The following is a 14,423-nucleotide window of genomic DNA, read 5'->3' on the forward strand; positions in this document are numbered from 1 at the left end:
CCATTTTTTCTTTGTTATAACTTATGTTTCTTTGTTCACTGGTTTTCTTTGTTTTTGTCCGTTTTCACTAGTTTTGTTTTCTCTAATGTTTCTCATCGTTTTTTGGATTTTCTTCATTCTCTATCTTTTCCATCGGTTTTCATTCGGTTCTGTCTTCTTTCTTTTTGTGTTTTTTTATGGCTTTCATTGTTTTTTTTTCAGTTTTAGAACCATTTTGAGTGCTTTTTCTATGTGTTGTTTGTATCTTTGTTCCTCGATTTTCTACGTACATTTTTCATGTACACATGAAATGTTTATATACATGTAAATATTTTTAAACACACAATTATTGTATTAAAAACAAATATTTTTTATGTCTACATTTTTCGCATACATCAAGAACATCTTTTATATGCGTTTACCATTTATTAATACATGATTAGAATTTTTTAAATACAATGAGTAACATTTTTTTCAAATACACGTTTGATGTCTACTTTCTTCATATTCATTGTACATTTTTCATGTATATCTGAAACATTTACTTGGTATACATTTAAAAAAGATTGATATGCATGATTAACATTTTTTATAGTGTCACATAGATTTTTTTAAACACGTGAACATTTTTATTATGTCACAAAGAATGTTTTTGTAAGCTATCACAATTTTTCATATACATTTTAAACATTTTTTTATATATGCTTAACATTTTTCCGTAGATGATTAACATTTTTTCATATGTTTTTTGATCTCTACTTTTTTTGTAAACATTTTACATCTTTTCTATACGCCATGAACATTTGTTTATTCACGTTTAACAGTTTTTAGATAGATGATTAACATTTTTGTCATATATATATTTTGATCTCTACTTTTTTTTCATACACATTGTACATTTTTTGTATATATTAGCATCATTTTTCTATACATATGCAGAATTAACATTTTCAATTCTGTATGTAAAGTGATTTTATAGTAGATATATTTAGAATATTTCGGAATATAAGCAAAAGTAGAAAAAATAAAGCAAAAATGCAAAAAATGTGAAAACAAAACGCGTAATGCCCTACCATTCTTCCCGCTGGGCCGGCTCATTTCGGGAGCTGCTTGACGCGAGGACATAAGCACCCCTCAAAAACAAAAAAAACCGAGACATAAGCAATTTCGTATAGTCGCGCCCCTCTCTTTGCTGCCTCTACCGCCACGCCATCGCTCCAGGCTGCCGGCGAGTCGCCACTCCACCGCGCTCACCGGAGGTGCCTCCAGCCTCCTCCTCGCATGCCGCAACACTCGCGCCGCATCCTCGCTTACACGCTCGCCCCGTCCCATGCTCGCCCCTCCGACGCAATGTGCCGGCCTCTCGTGTGCTCAGCGCCGGCGCGCTCAGGGCGTTTGGCGAAATGCCGACCCAGATGCCGGTTCTTGGACTGCGGGTGGACTCGTGGAGCAGGCGCGCTCTGAAGCGTGGGCGTATGTGCCGCGTGCAGGGCGGCGAGGCGGGTGGTTTCTTGGCCGCGGGCAATCCTTGGACATGGTACGTATGCGCTTCTGGTCGCGATCCCTCTCGTGTTCTGCTTGTGAGTGCATGCCTGTTATGTGTTCTGTGTGACGTGCATTTCAAAGTACAAAAGATGGCAGTCGTGTTACGTTCTCCAATTCTCATTCCATTCCATATTTCCATTCTGTGCTTGGGCAATGGACCACGACCAACCAAAAATTTGACGTACAGTAATTCGGTAACTCGTCTCTGGCTGATACGAAGCAAAGAGTGGCAGCACATAGTCTCTGCACTTGAATGGGAAACATTCTCAATCTTTCACTAGGAAAACAACACAACCATTTTGCATTTTTTTACTTTGCCCCATGCTCGTCAAACTTAAGTATATAGGAGTATATAATACTGCTGTGCGTGCCGGTAGTTGCATTAGATTCTCTCATTACACTTCATTCGGCACTTGAACCAACAAACACTTGTTGTAAAGTATACTTTGGTAACTCACCTCCAGGCTCCAGCCCCAACGGTTCCTAAAATCTGCTTATACGAAGCAAACATCTGAATGGAAACCATTTTCAATGCCTCCCTGAGAAAACAGGACAATCATTTTACATGTTTATACCTTTTCCTATGCTTGTGACTTAAGCATATTAGTACTTCAACAAACATCAAAAGTAAGATGAATTTTACAAAACTCTTTCCTTGAAGACTTACAAAGATCAGAATGGCAGTCTGTCAGGCTATGTTCAAAACAAACTGAACGATTATCAGAAGCAGTAGTTCTACTGGAACTAAAAAAGTTGCAACTACATTGTTCACGACAAATACAGGATTATCTATCATTTGTAGTTCACTATATGTTGGCTGATCTTTGCATCTCTGGATCAGCGTTTATACTGGACAGGCAGGAGACTACTTCCATGATAGTAGGCCTCCTGAACTGATTATGGTCAACACACTTGCAAGCGGCTTCAAGCACCTTCAGCATTTGCTCTTCATACCCTGTTCCTCGAAGTGTTGGATCCAGGACCTCAATCTGCTTTCCATCAGACCTCATCTGTAGAACCCATGGGACAAGTTCTTTGGGTGTACAAAATACTGAAACAGGTCGCCTTCCTGTGAGCAGCTCAAGCAGGACTACTCCGAAACTGTATATATCACCTCTCAGCGTAGCAACCCATGCTTGCCCATACTCGGGTGGGATGTAACCCATAGTACCTACTAGCTCCGTTGTGACATGAGTGTTGTTGGGAAGGATCAATCTGGCTAGCCCAAAGTCTGCAACATAAGCTTTAAATTCTTTGTCCAGTAGGATATTACCAGATTTGATGTCACGATGGACAATTTGAGGGTTGCAGGCATCATGGATATAAGAAAGGCCCAGGCTTGCTCCTTGTGCAATCTTGAGCCGAGTAGGCCAGTCAAGCAATGAGCTAGTACCATCATCCCTGTTATGGAGCCAATCATCCAGGCTTCCATTCTCCAAGTAGGAATATACGAGAAACCTTGAGTTTCCCTGGACGCAGTAACCCCACAGTGGTACAAGATTTTCATGTTGTGCCCTGGAGAGTGCATCAACCTCTGCACTGAACTCCCTTTCCATTAGACACATTTCACCATTGAGCTTTTTGATTGCCAGCTTGGAGCCATCAGATAGCTCTGCCTTGTAGACTAATCCATGACCTCCACATCCAATGATGTTCGCCTTATCAAAGTTGTTCGTAGCTTTCAAAATGTCAGCGAATTTGAGCTTGTTTTCTACTCCCTTGCCTTGTGCTATCCGCACCACAACTAATGTTTGCTCTGAACTGGAGTAGAATGAAGGTTCTTCAACATCTCCATTACTTTCCCTTCTATTTTTTCCTGTAAAACCCTTCTGCCTAATTGAGACAAGGAGACGCGCCAGCAACAAAAGAATAGCAATGCCTCCGAAGAACACGCCAAATGCAATTGCAAAAACAGCTTTCTTGTCTCGTTTTTTTCTGGAGGATTGAGATATTGAATCTTTACCGCATTTGTGAGTGAGCATAGAGCCACACAGCTTTGGATTCCCATTGAAACTAGAATTCTGAAATGTATTAAACTGGCCTCCAGATGGAATAGGTCCTTCTAGGTCATTGTTTGAAATGTTGAATTCTGAAAGGAAGTTCAGGGTGTTCAGTGCAGCTGGGATAGCACCTGTGAGATTGTTGCTGGACAACTCTAGCACCTGCAAGTTCGTGAGGTTGCAAATCGATTGGGGGATCTGTCCAGATAACTTGTTGAAGCTGAAATCAAGTACAGCAAGCAAGTTCAACTGACCAATCTGTGGGGGGATCACACCTGTGAATTTGTTGTTGCTTAGATTCAACATTGTTGGGAAAGATGTAACCACACGGTATTGAAGTGATGGGCCAGTATAAACAGGCAGCTCAAAGACCCTTGGGTCCAAATGAGTAGTGTTGTCAGTTGATTTTAGCATTGGCATCTCCGTGAATGTTAAGGGGATTTCTCCTGTAAGAGTGTTGTTTGACACATCTATATAGAAGAGACGGCTTAAGGAGTTGATCCAGTCCGGTATTGGTCCAGTGAGTTGATTGCTTCTTAAAATTAACATCTTCAGTTGTGTCAATCTTGATATCCATAGAGGTATTTTTCCAGATAATTGGCAACCATCCATGTCCAACACCTGAAGATTCTCAAAACCACCAATTCTGTCATCCTCTGGCATGAACTCTCCCTTGAAATTGAACGAAATAAGCAGGGTGGTAAGGTTCTTGCTGCTCTTAAGGATCTGAAGCGCATTTGCGATGTTTGTGAAATTGTTTTTACCAAGTGACAAGAAGGACAGGTGCTTCAGATTGCCTATTCTCGATGAGAGATGCCCATACAATTTGTTGTTAGCTAGCCGCAGCGCAGTCAGGTTACTGCATGAGTACATACTTTCTGGAACTGTACCGGTGAAGTTGTTGGACCAAAGATCTAAAGTTCTTAGATTGGGCAGCTTGGAGAAATTGACATTGCTAAGTTCTCCACTGAGTTTGTTGCTCTTGAGGTCAATTGTTACGAGATTTGTGCAGTTGCTCAGAGCATATGGCAGCTCCCCTGACATGTTGTTGTTGTTCAAATGGAACTCCTCCAGTCTCTTGAATTGACCTATATAATCTGGAATCTTTCCACTGAATTGGTTCCCTCCAAGATCAAGGGTTACGAGATTTCTGAGGTTGACTATGCGATTGTTATCAAGAACTCCATATAAACCATTGTTTGCAAAAGACAGGTATTCCAACGAGGTTGCATTGAATAGTTCATCTGGGAGTCTTCCACTGAGGTTGTTATACCCGGCCCTGAGCTCTCTTAGCTTGGAGCAATCACCAAGTCCTGGGGGTACGCTGCCTCTGAATTTGTTGAAACACAGATCAAGCACCTCGAGGGATGGCAAGGTGCTACATAATTGAGTTGGTATCTGCCCAGTAAAGCTGTTATTGCTGGCATTGAGTGCGATCAGATTCTCCATTGCTTTCCATGTGGTGGATGGAAACTGCCCTGCAAATAAGTTGCTTGAGATGTTTAGTACCTGCAGAGGCCTGCCAGGGGTTGAAGATGACAGCAGCTCTTGGAGTGTCCCGTTGAGCTGGTTAAAGCTAACATCAAGTGTTTTGATGCTGCTGGACGACACCAATCCCAGCGGCAGACCACCGGACAGCGAGTTGTCAGAGAGATCAAGGTACTGCAGCCCGGTTAGGTTTCCAAGGGATTGTGAGATGTGCCCCTCGAGGCCCTTCGAAGGCAGCAAGACATTGATGACCGTCTTATCTTGACTGCAGGTGATCCCTTCCCACTTGCAGCAACCCGTGCCATTCCGCCACGACGCAGAGAGGCCAGCATCTTGTGAGAGCTCGGCGAGGAACTGGAGAAGGGCGCCCTTCTCCTGCTCGGTGCAGCAACTGGTAGGAGTGGCCAAGCAGACCAGCAGCACAAGAGCAAGGCCAAAGGAAGGTATGCCTAATATTTTGCTGCATTTCTTGTTGGAGAAATGGAGTGTCTGCATGGTTTTCTGGTGAAACTAGCATGTAAGCAAGAGCTTGAGCTGTGCCCTGACTGGATGCATCAATGGTGGTCTAGTCATGAAAGCGTGTGATGGGGAAGGAGAGAAGCAGATTTTGCTCTCATTTTGTTTTGTCCACTTGTAGTCGTAGTCACCATGAAGGAAATCAAGGTCATAAAAATTGGATTTTACACAACTGCCACCAGCTCACCAGCAGCTTCCTGGTTCACACTGGCGTTTCCCTGTTCCACCATTGGCTGCCTGCTGTAATCTACTGACAAAGTCAATTGCCCAATTGTCCTGAATAGTCGACCGTACAAATAAAATCTGCTTTGTAGACTGTGTAGTCGTCCATGACTTTAGGATCCTTACTTAATTGTATCAATCAACATGCCTTAATTTACTAGACCTGACATCACTACTCTTACCGGCTTCACTAAACAAATCCAACTTCTTCCCACTAGCACTTGACCAGAAAAAATACCTCTTGACGTATCCTTTGCCTTTTTTTGAACAGGAGAAGGAGAAGATGTGTTTAAAGGGCAGTCTGGTGGACGGAGCTCCCGCTTGCGCAGCGTTCGGGGAAGGGCCCGACAACTTTGGGCCTATTGTACACAGCCTTTTCCTACATTTCTGTAAGAGACTGTTTCGGAACAACCCGTGACCTCATGGTCACAACTCACAAGGCAACAGCTTTACCACTGCGCCAAGGCTCCCCTTCAGAAGATGTGTTTTTGAAAGGAAAATAAAAACAGTTGGGTAACGACTTGCAGAATATTCTGAAAGGTGCTTGCGATGGAGAGCAAGCATCGGTGTCTCAGTCCGTATGTGGACAAACCCAGGCAAGAAGAAGTGCAATATTGTTGCTTGATGGACAAGGTGGATGGTTGACTTACTGTTGCTGGGTGATCTGTCCTCTCTTCCATCCTCTTGATTTACTAACCCTCATCACGCGAGCTTCATCTGATGCTTACCTTTGCCTTTTGATTCTCCTGCTCCACTGGCGCACTATTATATTGTGAACCATGGACTGTGACGCTTTGTGGCTATCAACTGAATTTGGAAGGGGTTCAAACTTTAAAGTAATCTGGGTAACGTGTGAGGGCTGGCTGGCAGGCTAGTTGATCACTTGGCTCTGATGATGCTCGTGTGGTCATGGTCTTTTGAGACAGAACCATGTATTAATCTCTACTGCTTTATTATCTTAAAAATTATCTGAGTTGGTAGCGGTCCGTTCACCCTCATCGAGATTATCTATTGAGTTATTAACATTACCAGATGCCAACTGCTATGTGGACATAATATTGATTCAACTGTTGTATACATTGAGATAATTATTAAATTTTGCATAAAGTTATGGATTATGATAACACAAGCCTTAAATGGCAGATGCAATATAGAGAGAGAACAAACAAATTTTGTAGCAATAGATAAGCATTTTTCTTTCTGGTACCGGTTTAGTTTTAGTTCTTGATGATGATTGATGATGCTAGGTGCAATGTATCATTATTATTATGTTCTAGATGATGCACTCTATCATTGATCATTATATGTGCGGTTAACGAGTTTTCTCTACCAACCGAGAAAAAAATAGCAAGTGCCAGGGGGGCATGGAATTTTGGCTCCCAACTTCTCGTGAACCATTGTGAACAGTAAAAATTCCAGAAATATAGAAAAAAAACTGACTTTTTTTAACAAAATGTTTGAGTGTTCTACGTATGTGCATAATCTCATGATCAGTGCTGTAAAATGCCCATCTAAAAAAATCTGTGCTAAAAAGGTCATTTTTAAAGCATTTTGGAGCATCATTTTTTTCCTAGAACACCAGGAATGGCATTTCTTCGCGCAAACTTGCGTGTACATAGAACACCCAAACATGCTTGTTGCCCAAATTAAGTTTTTTTTTTACTATGCTTGCTTTTTTTTGGATTTTACTATTCATCTAGGTACTTATGAGTGCCACGCACTCGACATAATTAAGGCTTTCAGAAACAGCCTTGGCATTGCATATTTTATTTGCCTGGTGCAGGATCTGTATTACAGGTACAGTACCGACTGAAGAACACAACACAGGGGATCAAAGACGCAAAGTATTTGGCGTGGCGTGTCAGCCCGGGGATCAAGCGTGTGTTTCAACATGTTGATGCTTTCTTTTTTACTTTTTCAACACGTTTTTTTGTTGAGTTGCTTTTTCAACGCGTTGATGTAGCTAGATCATGGGCTCCCGTTATGAGAGAGAGCCATCATGTGTTTTTCTGCGTAGTGCCACCTCACCATTCACACTTGGCCACTTGCACCGGAGAAATGGTGGTGAGACCCACCCGACTAATTATTTGACGTGCGGCTCTTATATGAAAACACGGGGAGGTCCGTCCCGAGAGTGACGGTTAGGTCTCGTTTCTGGCGACCGGGAGGCGTTCGCATCTGGGCTAGGTTTCCCTCGTCCCTGCCGGCGGCGGCCGCCCCACCCCTCCCCCCCCCCCCCCCCCCCCCCCAGCGCGCGTCCATCCCCTGCCCCCTCGCTCCACCACAAGCCGGGCACGCGGGGCTGTTCTTCACCGGGAAGCTCTTGTTCTCCGGTGGTTGATCTGTTTCGTTTTTCCGATTTCTGACATAAGGTGTGGCTATGGATCGAGTGGAAGGATTGTTGAAGGGTCTGAAGCTCTCGGAGTCGGAGAGGAAGGGGAGGAAGATCAACTGGAGTGGAGGAGGAAAGGTGGGGGATGGGGAACCGCAGGCGATTGCAAAGTTATTCTCGGATAAGCCAGCCATGGCGGATGCGTTGGCAGGGGCGCTGGCTAAAGCCTGGTGTCCCATGAAAGGCCTAGACTGCAAGGACCTGGGAGATAATGTCTTCTTGTTCACTTTTCATCAGCAGTCAGGAAAGAGGAAAGCACTTGAAGATGGCCCGTGGGAGTTTGGGAAATCAGTTCTTGTGGTGGAGGACTTTGTGCCAACTAAAACAGTTAAGGATTATGAGTTTAGATGGATTCCGATATGGGTGAGGGTATTTGACCTTCCCCTGGGCATGATCTGTAGGGATGCGGGGGAGGCAATCGGTAATTTCATGGGAAAGTTCGTGGACGCTGACGTGGGTGTGAATGGAATGGCGGTGGGGAAGTACCTCCGAGTGAAGACAAGAATAGATATCTCCGAACCGCTGATGAGGGGTTTTATGCGGGATGAGGGCGAGGAGGAAGCTGCCGAAAGGGAAAAGAGGATGGGAAGGGAGAAGAAAGAGGAAGAGCTGTGGTGCCGCTTCGAATATGAGTTTTTACCAGACTTTTGTTACACGTGTGGCATGCTGGATCACATCGACAAAGACTGCAACATCAAGTTGGGGAGGGGCGAAAGTCAACAGTATGGATCATGGTTGAAAGCTTACATTCCAAGGAGAGGCGGGGAAGGCAATAGAGGTAGTTGGGGGGGGGGCTCGGCTGGGAAGTATAGGGAGGAACAACTACAATTCTCATTCGCAGAGCCTGGGTTCAAACAGGACTAAGTCTGGCAGTGATAGTGACAGTTGGCGCAAATCAGATCACAGTGATCCTCCGCGAATAACGAGTAAAAACAGTGCGGATGAAGAGGTTACAAGTCCCCTGAAAGATGGAAGAGAGGGTGGGAAAAATACTCAGAACCCAATAGCTGAGGTGGTAAAGAGAAGCTTAACCTTCGTAGAGGAAGAGAAGAAGGATGGGAAGGACACAAACATGATGGATCAGAACACATCGGAGATTAGTAGGAGTAATGTAAAGGAAAAGGGGGTACTAGCTGGTGTAGTTGAGGCTCGCAGCAGTGTGAAGGACGGGGTTGGTTTGGCCGAAATGGGAAAGAAGGGCGAGGGAGGTGGAGACAGAAGGGGTGGGAGATTCATGAGGAAAGAGAGGGGGGCTGGGCAGGGGAACCAGGAGAAGCTAGATGTCCAGGTGGGAGGAAAAAGAGGAGTGGTGCCGATGGATGTTGATGGCAAGGAAGGGGAGAGAACAAAGAAAGCCAAGGTGAATGAGGAGAACAAAAACACCGGTGAGGTGAACGCGGGGCTGTCGGAACAGCCCTGCATAAACCAATGAAACTAGTGGCATGGAACTGTCGCGGGCTTGGGAACCCGACGGCAGTTCGTAGCCTCCTGGAGCTTCAGGGGGTTGAAGAGCCTGATATTCTCTTCTTATCAGAAACAAGACTGATAGAAAGGGAGTTGGACAGTCTGAGGTGGCGATTGGGTATGCCAAACATGGTGGTAAAGGACACGGTTGGCCGGAGCGGTGGTCTCGCACTGCTCTGGAAGAGAGGAGTGGATGTACAGCTGAGGTGGAAGGACAAGTACTACATTGACGCAGAAGTTAGGGAAGAAGATGGCACGAGGTGGAGACTGACGGGCATGTACGGTGAGTCGAGATGGGGGGAGAAGGAGAACACTTGGCAGGCTATGAGAACCTTGCGTGCTCAGTCCGATCTGCCATGGATCTGCCTTGGGGATTTTAATGAGATCCTGTTCGCAAATGAGAAGGAAGGGGGGGGGCGCTTCGGGCCCAAGGGTGCATGGATGCGTTTCGGAGTGCGTTGGAGGCTTGTGGTTTGGAAGACTTGGGTTTTGTTGGGGACCCGTACACGTGGAGAAACAACTGGCATTCGGTGGATGGATACACTAGGGAAAGACTTGATCGTGCGGTGGCTAACATGGAGTGGAGGTGTCTTTTCCCATTGCATAAGATCATAAATGGGGACCCGCGACACTCAGACCACAGACCACTTATTGCGGAGCTCAATGGAAGAACATGTATGCCACAGGAGAGGGCGGGGCCAAATCTGTTCCGTTTTGAGGCACGCTGGTTGCAAGAAGAGGAGTGTGCAAATGTGGTGGAGAAGGCATGGAATGATGCTTTCGCGGATGGAGAGGTCTCAGTGATGGAGGGCATCAAGCAGGTGGGAGGGGAGCTGTCTAGGTGGGACAGGGAAGTGTTGGGGGAGCTGCGGGGTCGGATTAGGAAAGCAAGGAGAGAGCTGGAGAAGTGTAGGCGAAGCCCTTTGAGCCAAGAACAAGTGAACAAAGAGCATTTGCTGCGATATAAGTTGGGTAGGCTGGAAGACCAACATAACATGTACTGGAGGCAGCGAGCACATGCACATTGGCTAAAGTATGGTGATCGCAATACGAAATTTTTTCATGCCCAGGCTTCAGAGCGGAAGAGGAAGAATGTCATAAGAAAGTTAAGAAAGGAGGATGGGAGTGTAGTGGAGGGAGAAGAGGAGATAGGGCTTTTTGTCACTAACCACTACAAAAGTTTGTTCACTTCTCATGCAGGTTTAATCAACGATGAACTCCTCTCTTGTGTCCCTACTTCGGTCACCCGAGAAATGAATGACAGGCTGACACGGCCATACGAGGCGGAGGAAGTGAGGAAAGCTCTTGAGGCCATTGGTGACCTTAAAGCTCCGGGACCGGACGGAATGCCGGCTGTGTTCTATAAAAGGTTCTGGGAGTTGGTGGGACAGAAGGTACAAGCTGAAGTGCTTGCTGTCCTAAATGGGGGCGCTATGCCTGAGACATGGAATGATACTATCATTGTGTTGATTCCAAAGAATAAAAACCCTGAAAGAGTGACAGAGTTCAGACCCATAAGCCTCTGCAACGTGCTGTACAAGTTGATTTCGAAGGCAGTGGCAAACAGATTGAAGGAAATACTTCCAGAGATCATATCACCAACACAATCAGCGTTTGTCCCAGGGAGGATGATCACGGATAACGTGTTGTTGGCCTATGAGATAAATCATTTAATGCACAAGAAGAAGGGTGGTCGTGATGGATTGGTTGCTATCAAACTGGATATGAGTAAGGCCTACGATCGAGTTGAGTGGAAATTCCTCGAATGCATTATGCGCAAGATGGGTTTCGCTGAACAATGGATTGGAACCATAATGAAATGCGTCTCAAGTGTAAGGTATAGGGTGAAAGTAAACAGAAACCTCACTGAAACTATTGTGCCCGAAAGAGGACTGCGCCAGGGGGATCCCCTCTCGCCGTACCTATTCCTATTGTGTGCAGAGGGATTCTCGGTGCTCTTGCACCGAGCTGAGATTGAGGGATCGATTCAAGGAGTACAGATTTGCCAAGGTGCCCCTAAGATCAACCATCTGTTCTTCGCAGACGACTCGCTGATTGTGATGAAGGCAAATGCTCAAGGGGCTCACAGGTTGCAGGATATTCTTGCACTTTATGAGGCCCAGTCTGGCCAAATGATTAATAAGAACAAGTCAGTCGTCACTTTCAGTAAGGGTACCAGCAATGCTAGAAGAGCAGAAGTGTTGCAGATTCTTGGAATCGCGCATGAGTCCGTAGGAAAGCGGTATCTCGGTCTGCCAGTGCACGTCGGAGCAGCAAGAAGCAAGGAGTTTGAATACATTAAACAAAGCATTTGGCAAAGGATGCAGGGATGGGTGGAAAAACTGTTGGCTTTGCCGGGCAAGGAGACGTTGGTGAAAGCAGTGGCACAAGCAATCCCGGCATATGCCATGTCCTGCTTCGATCTAACTAAGAAATTGTGTGAAGAGATTGGCACTCTGATTAATCGGTATTGGTGGAGCCAACAGGACAAGTGGGATCGATGCCATTGGATAGGGTGGGAGAAACTCACTAAGTCAAAGAAAGATGGGGGATTGGGCTTTCGGGACCTGCACATTTTCAATCTGGCCATGCTTGCTAGACAGGGGTGGCGAATACTGCAGGAACCGGATACTTTGTGTGCGAGGGTGTTAAAAGCAAGGTATTTTCCAAACTGCTCGGTCCTAGAAGCAGAAGCGATTGGTGATATGTCGTACACCTGGAGGAGTATCTTGAAAGGGGTGGAGCTGCTGAAAGAAGGAATTGTTTGGAGGATTGGGACAGGAGAACATGTGCGTATCTGGGAAGACCCGTGGATACCAAATGGAACGACGAGACGGCCGCGCACTGCTAGAGGCAGCGTGCTCATCGACAAAGTCAGTGACCTGTTTGATCCGTATACGGAGAACTGGGATGAAGCACTGGTGAAAGATCTGTTCTGCGAAGAGGATGTGAAGGAGATACTAGCGATACCAGTCAGGAGTGGCATGGATGATCAGCCGGCTTGGCATCTGGATCCAAGGGGAGTGTTCTCAGTGAAATCCGCCTACCATTTGGGAACCAACATTAGGGACGCGAGCAAAAATAGAGATGCTAGCTCGTCGACGGCCACGCCAAGCTACTCGAAGAAATGGAATAGGTTCTGGACTCTTGATTTGCCCCCCAAAGTGAGAATGTTTCTGTGGCGTCTGTCACATAACTCTTTGCCGCTACGGATGAATGTCAAGCGAAAGCAGGTGGAGCTAGATACTAGATGCCCGATATGTATGAGGCTGGATGAGGATGGTGGCCATTTATTTCTCAAATGCAAGCTAGTGAAGCATCTCTGGAGAGAATTGCAGCTGGAGGATGTTAGACTAGAGTTGATGAAGTGTGCTGATCCATTAGCCATGTTTGATTTCCTGTGGTCGCTAACGCGGGTTCGCCGTGATCTGGTCCTGATTCTTCTATGGGAGTGGTGGAATATACGCAATAAAGCAAACCATGGCGGCAAGATGAAGCCCACAAAAGGAGTGGCCTATAACATCCGCAGAATACTTGATGATTTTCAGAATGGATCTTTGCAGACTGAAAAGCATGACACAATGCATACAATAGCAGGGTGGAGTAAACCAAAGGAAGGTTTTGTCAAAATTAACTTTGACGCATCCTTCCATGTGGAGCAAGGAGGGGGAGCCTGGGGCTGTGTTATGAGATCAGATCAAGGGGACGTCATTGCTGCATGTGCAGGGAGGATGGATCATCTCACATCGGCTTTACAAGCTGAAGCTACTGCTTGTAACAGGGCCATCGAAGCGGCGAGCGAAATGGGAATCAATCAGGCTATTTTTGAATCAGACTCGTTGAGTCTGGTGAATGCCATAAACTCTGGCGAGAGGGATCTGTCTTCAATTGGCGTCCTAATCCGTGAAGCTCATAGCCTTTGTTGCGCATCTTTTGATGCTTTTGAATTTACCTTCTGTAAGTGTTCTTGTAATTCTGTAGCCCATAGCCTTGCTGCTTTTGGCTATCGGGCAGGTGTGGTGTGCTCCTGGTGGAAGGACCAAGCACCAGAATTTGTATGCGACTTGGTTGCCGGCGATTCTGCTGTGCAGGGTTAAGTTAATGGAATGTGTATTCCAGTTCAAATTTTTTTTTTATTTGACGTGCTGCTGCGGACGCGTAGTTGCTCGATGCGTCCTCTTCATGGTCTTGGATGATTTGAAAAGGCGCCTCGCTTTTTTTTTTTCATCCTTTCCGCCAAACTACGGGACATTCTTCGGAAGCAGCGATTCGGCGCCGAGGTGCATCTGTGCGTGAACAGTAAAATCATTTAAAATAGCAAAAGAAATATAAAACTTCTGAACTTTTCTGGCATCTCAGATGCTTGCATGCGTGATGTGCCTGCAAAAATTTGTGATGTTTGGACATTTGAGGATGCCGTGACAGAAAAAACAAAAAAAATGGATGTGAAAGAAACTTTGAAAAAGTTCATTGTTGGGCTGGAATTTTTTTTCTTTTGCCTAGAGCTCCTCGAACGTCGAAACATCACGAAAATTGCACGCTCCTTGAGTACTCGATCATTTTCGATGCCAATAAAATTCAGAATTTTTTTAAAACTTTTTACTATTTTTTGAATTTAATGTGCATCGGGTGTAGATTAGCCCGGGCTCAGACGTGAATTACCGATATTCTTCTACTTTCTTCCGGTTGTTCGACCATGACAGCCCTCGCTTTGACTCGCTCGCCCTACAATGGCAACAACCTCCGTACTCTTCCTCTACCACTAGGGACAACCCATTTTTGAGCAACCATAGTGACGTTGAGACCCGTATATATGA

The 14,423-nt window shown here is 45.5% G+C and overlaps 2 protein-coding genes and 1 long non-coding RNA gene across 3 annotated transcripts; 2 read left to right on the forward strand and 1 right to left on the reverse strand.

The window, feature by feature from the left end:
• The first annotated feature begins 810 nt into the window (after nt 1-810).
• On the forward strand, nt 811-6,846 carry LOC120966221 (uncharacterized). The gene is made up of 2 exons (XR_005759535.3): nt 811-1,516; nt 6,022-6,846. It is a non-coding gene; the product is annotated as an uncharacterized lncRNA (long non-coding RNA).
• On the reverse strand, nt 2,162-6,013 carry LOC109756518 (tyrosine-sulfated glycopeptide receptor 1-like). The gene has a single exon (XM_020315374.4). It carries the CDS (start codon nt 5,505-5,507, stop codon nt 2,331-2,333), a length of 3,177 nt encoding a protein of 1,058 aa, XP_020170963.1. The 5' UTR covers nt 5,508-6,013; the 3' UTR covers nt 2,162-2,330.
• Nucleotides 6,847-10,181: 3,335 nt separating the features above from the next.
• LOC123494464 (uncharacterized) lies at nt 10,182-13,703 on the forward strand. Its single transcript, XM_045230339.2, has one exon. It carries the CDS (start codon nt 10,182-10,184, stop codon nt 13,701-13,703), a length of 3,522 nt encoding a protein of 1,173 aa, XP_045086274.2.
• Nucleotides 13,704-14,423: the final 720 nt, after the last annotated feature.

This window comes from Aegilops tauschii, chromosome 6, assembly GCF_002575655.3.
Source record: "Aegilops tauschii subsp. strangulata cultivar AL8/78 chromosome 6, Aet v6.0, whole genome shotgun sequence".
Classification (NCBI taxonomy): domain Eukaryota; kingdom Viridiplantae; phylum Streptophyta; class Magnoliopsida; order Poales; family Poaceae; genus Aegilops; species Aegilops tauschii.

Bases quoted from the DNA above. Each gene is read 5' to 3' on its own strand.
- LOC109756518 (XM_020315374.4), bottom strand. From the start codon at position 5,507: ATGCAGACACTCCATTTCTCCAACAAGAAATGCAGCAAAATATTAGGC.
- LOC123494464 (XM_045230339.2), top strand. From the start codon at position 10,182: ATGGAGTGGAGGTGTCTTTTCCCATTGCATAAGATCATAAATGGGGAC.